The 3,352-nt window shown below is 56.0% G+C and overlaps 1 protein-coding gene across 1 annotated transcript; it reads right to left on the bottom strand.

The window, feature by feature from the left end:
* Positions 1-320: 320 nt before the first annotated feature.
* On the bottom strand, positions 321-2,410 carry LOC118731707 (erythroid transcription factor). The gene is made up of 3 exons (XM_045570361.1): positions 1,996-2,410; positions 1,787-1,893; positions 321-683 (listed from the first exon to the last, which is right to left on the bottom strand). The coding sequence occupies exons 1-3, from the start codon at positions 2,408-2,410 to the stop codon at positions 321-323; spliced, it is 885 nt and encodes a 294-aa protein (XP_045426317.1).
* Positions 2,411-3,352: the final 942 nt, after the last annotated feature.

Here is a 3,352-nt window from a genome sequence, read left to right as displayed (position 1 = left end):
CATTTCATACACCCTGGTTGCTGTCACATGCGGTTTCACATACACATCATGTTATACTTGCACATCACAACCCGCTATCATGAAGGGGCACGGGTGCAGTCTCTCACAGCCTCACACCACCACCAGAGAACCACAGGCCCATTGCACTGCTCTTTATTTAGTCCCACTCAGACTCACACCTCCAATTTTAGGACACGGGTGCTTTATTTCACAAATCTTTGACAATCCAGACCAAGGGGTGTGGGGGGCCCAGAGGGTTGGGCTGTAGAGGGACTGTGGAGAGGGACCCCAACCCTGCTCTGGGGACATGCTCTGTGTCCTCATGGGCTGAGTGGCGCCTCCACAGTGCTGCTTGTGGTGGGAAGCATGGGGCCTGTGGGGAAGGACCCTGTGGGTGAGCCCAACAGGGGCCCGGGGAAAGGCATGAGGTGGCTGACAGGCCCTGACAGCACCACAGGGCCCAGGCCTTGGTAGAGATGGGCAGTGCCTGGTGGGCCCAATGTCAAGCCTGAGGCCACCTCCCCACTATTCCCCCCATCACTGCCCCCGGCCATGAAGCCACCCGCTGGCCCATCAGCTGGTCCTGGGCCTCCCAGACTTGACTCTGGCTTCTTCTTTTTCTGTGATGCCATGTTCTTTCTAGTCTTTACAGCATCCTTCTGCATGATCGCTGGTCGGTTCGCCTGACAAAAGGGAGGCCATGAGTGTTCCCCAATCTCAGACTTTGGCCTCTGTGTCTCCACCTTTCCACCCCACTCCTTAAGAATAGGGAACTGGGCCAAGGGCTAGGGGAGCAGGCCCTATCTGTGGCACAGATAATGCCTAAGGAATCATGAGCTTGTGAGGAAAGGCTGGGGGAAGCCTCTAGCCATAGGACTAGCTGATGGCTGGAGGGGAGGCAGAAGGAGATGAGAAATGGAGGAGAGAGAAGGGAGCAGCAGGGATTAGGAAGTCAGGGAGGAGATGGAAGTGCAGAGAAGAGAGAGATGGGGGGAGAGGAGGAGGAGGGAGAATAACAGGAAGAGAGGGAAGGGAGATAGGAAGATTACAGGCAAGGAAAAGGAGAAGGTAGGCAGAGTTAGTGGGATGGGGGAGGGTGCAGGTTCCAAGAGGCAGGGCACACCTGGTGTCGCTTGTAATAGAGTCCGCAGGCATTGCACAGAGGTTCTCCACTGGCATTCATCCGCCACACTGCCGTGGTGGTTGTCTGGCAGTTGGTGCACTGGGTACCTGCCCGCTTGCTGACCTTCTGGAGGCAGCAAGAATGTGAGGGTCAGTGCACTGGGTGGGTGGAGGACACAGGAGGTGAGGGTCAGGGTGAAGGCAGGGCTTCCTGGACAAGAACCACAGGCACCGTTGGGGACAAGGAGTAGACTGAGGGTTCTCTAAGGGGCGAGGACATGGCCTCCTGTCCCGGGGCTTTCCAAATGGGGTGGGGGCTGCATCAGTGGCTCTCAACATTGCAGGACACTGGACGCACTTGGGGAGTCGGAAATAATCCTGATGCCCAGGCAGTGCTCCAGACCAAGTAAATCAGCCCATCTAGGGAGGGCCCCACTGTGATACCAGTGTACAGCCAAGTATAAAAAAGGCTGTGCAGGGAGTGGACACGTGCCTGCTTGCAGCCTGAGTGTGGGCTGAGGGTAGACACTCTTGTACAGAGCTGGGTCCCTGAGTGGATGGGGCAGGGAGAGTGGTCGGGGTTCTCATCGCATGTGAGGACAGAGATCCTGCAGGGAGTGGGAACAGCAGTGCCTGGGAGAGGGTATCGGGCCTGGGGTCTTACCGGGCGCTTTTTGAGCTGGTTCTGCCTATTCATCATCTGACTATCTGTATCGCTCTGGTACCATAGCGAAGTGGCCGTTGCTTCACAATTTTCACACTCCTTGGCCTCTGGTGTGGTGGACCGGGGGAAAGAGGGATCCAGGCTCAGCACAACTTTTTCTTCAACCCGCCCCCTACCTCAACCTCCCTGTCCTTTTTGGGGGACCTCACCACAGGTGGTCATGGGCAGGGTTCCAAGAAGGTTGGTGGGCGAATAGGCCAATGGATTCGGGGAGCTTTCGGTGGGAGGAAAGAAGCCCCTTGGAAAGTCAGGGGCCCCGGAGGCACTGGTCGGGACAGGAATGGAGGAAGGCACTGCCGGTGCCATGGTCAGCAGGTCCAAACTGAGTTGCTGTGTTGTTACGGTCTCTAGGATGGTGCCTCTCGCATAGGAATCTTCTGAGACCTGGGGGTCATCGCTGGTGGGGCACACAGTGGAGGACAGGTAGACCCCAGTGTTGCTATAGGCCCAGCTGGTATATTGTGAGCCCCCTGGGGTCTCCTCCATACAGTTGAGCACCTGGTAGCCTGTTGAGGGGGTGGGTATGGGAAGGAAGAAAGAAGGGGACAGAAGGTCTGACGCCATCTGCTTTTAGTGTGCAGTGGTACCTAACAGCCCCAGCATGGTGGCCAACCTCCCCACCTTCCCATAGGTTGCCAGAACAGCTGCTGGCCCTGAGGGACTCCTGGACCTGAGCCCCACTGGTCACCCTGGCAGCTGCAGTCACCTGAAGCCACTTCCCAATGGACTTTGAGCAAAACTGTGTGGAGCCCCATGGGCCACTCAACAATGAGGGCCACCCCCACCTACTTACTGCATTCTTTCCTGATGAGGCCTTCTGGGGATATACATTCCCAGGCCTGCACATACGTAGACAAATTGGTCCACATAGCCATGTGAAGGCTTCTGGCCTTTTTCAAAATGGCTTCTTTGTTGGGTTCTACCCTAGCTAAGGGTCTCCCTGGCAACCCCAACAGCATGGAACCCTGCAAGGAAAGCCAGTGCAGCAGCAGCCTGCGTGTGCTCCAACTAGGGCCAGGGGTCAATCCTATAACCCAGGTATGTGCTGTTGACTAGGAATTGAACCAGAGACCCTTTGGTGCACAGGCCCATGCTCTAACCACTGATCACACCAGCCAGGGCCCATGAGAGATTCCTATGGGCCAGGCCTGGAAATTGTGTATGTCACTCTGCTCGCTCCATTGATCAGAACTGTCACATGTCCACCTGTCCTTGTAAGGGGGACTGGGAAAGTGAGTGAATCAGGAAGAAAGGGGAACAGGGTTGACAAGCCTATAGCAGTGTCTGCTTCAGGATTCCGTAGGCTCCCCAAAGCTATGCTGTTTCATGTGGGAGCCACTGGCCACAGTCAGAACAGTGACTCTTGTACAAGGTGAGAGTAAGGCTTCCAGAACAAAGCTGTCAGAGAGAGAGAGTCTCATCAGGGCTCCTGTACAGGGTCAGGAGAGTGTTTCCAGAGGGCAAGTTTCAGGGCTCCTACAAAAGATCAGGTCAGAGATTCCTGAA

Source organism: Pipistrellus kuhlii, unplaced genomic scaffold (assembly GCF_014108245.1).
Source record: "Pipistrellus kuhlii isolate mPipKuh1 unplaced genomic scaffold, mPipKuh1.p scaffold_m20_p_32, whole genome shotgun sequence".
Taxonomy (NCBI): Eukaryota; Metazoa; Chordata; class Mammalia; order Chiroptera; family Vespertilionidae; genus Pipistrellus; species Pipistrellus kuhlii.
Note: the sequence above shows the minus strand (reverse complement) of the source record. Positions and strands in the feature narration are given on the sequence as shown.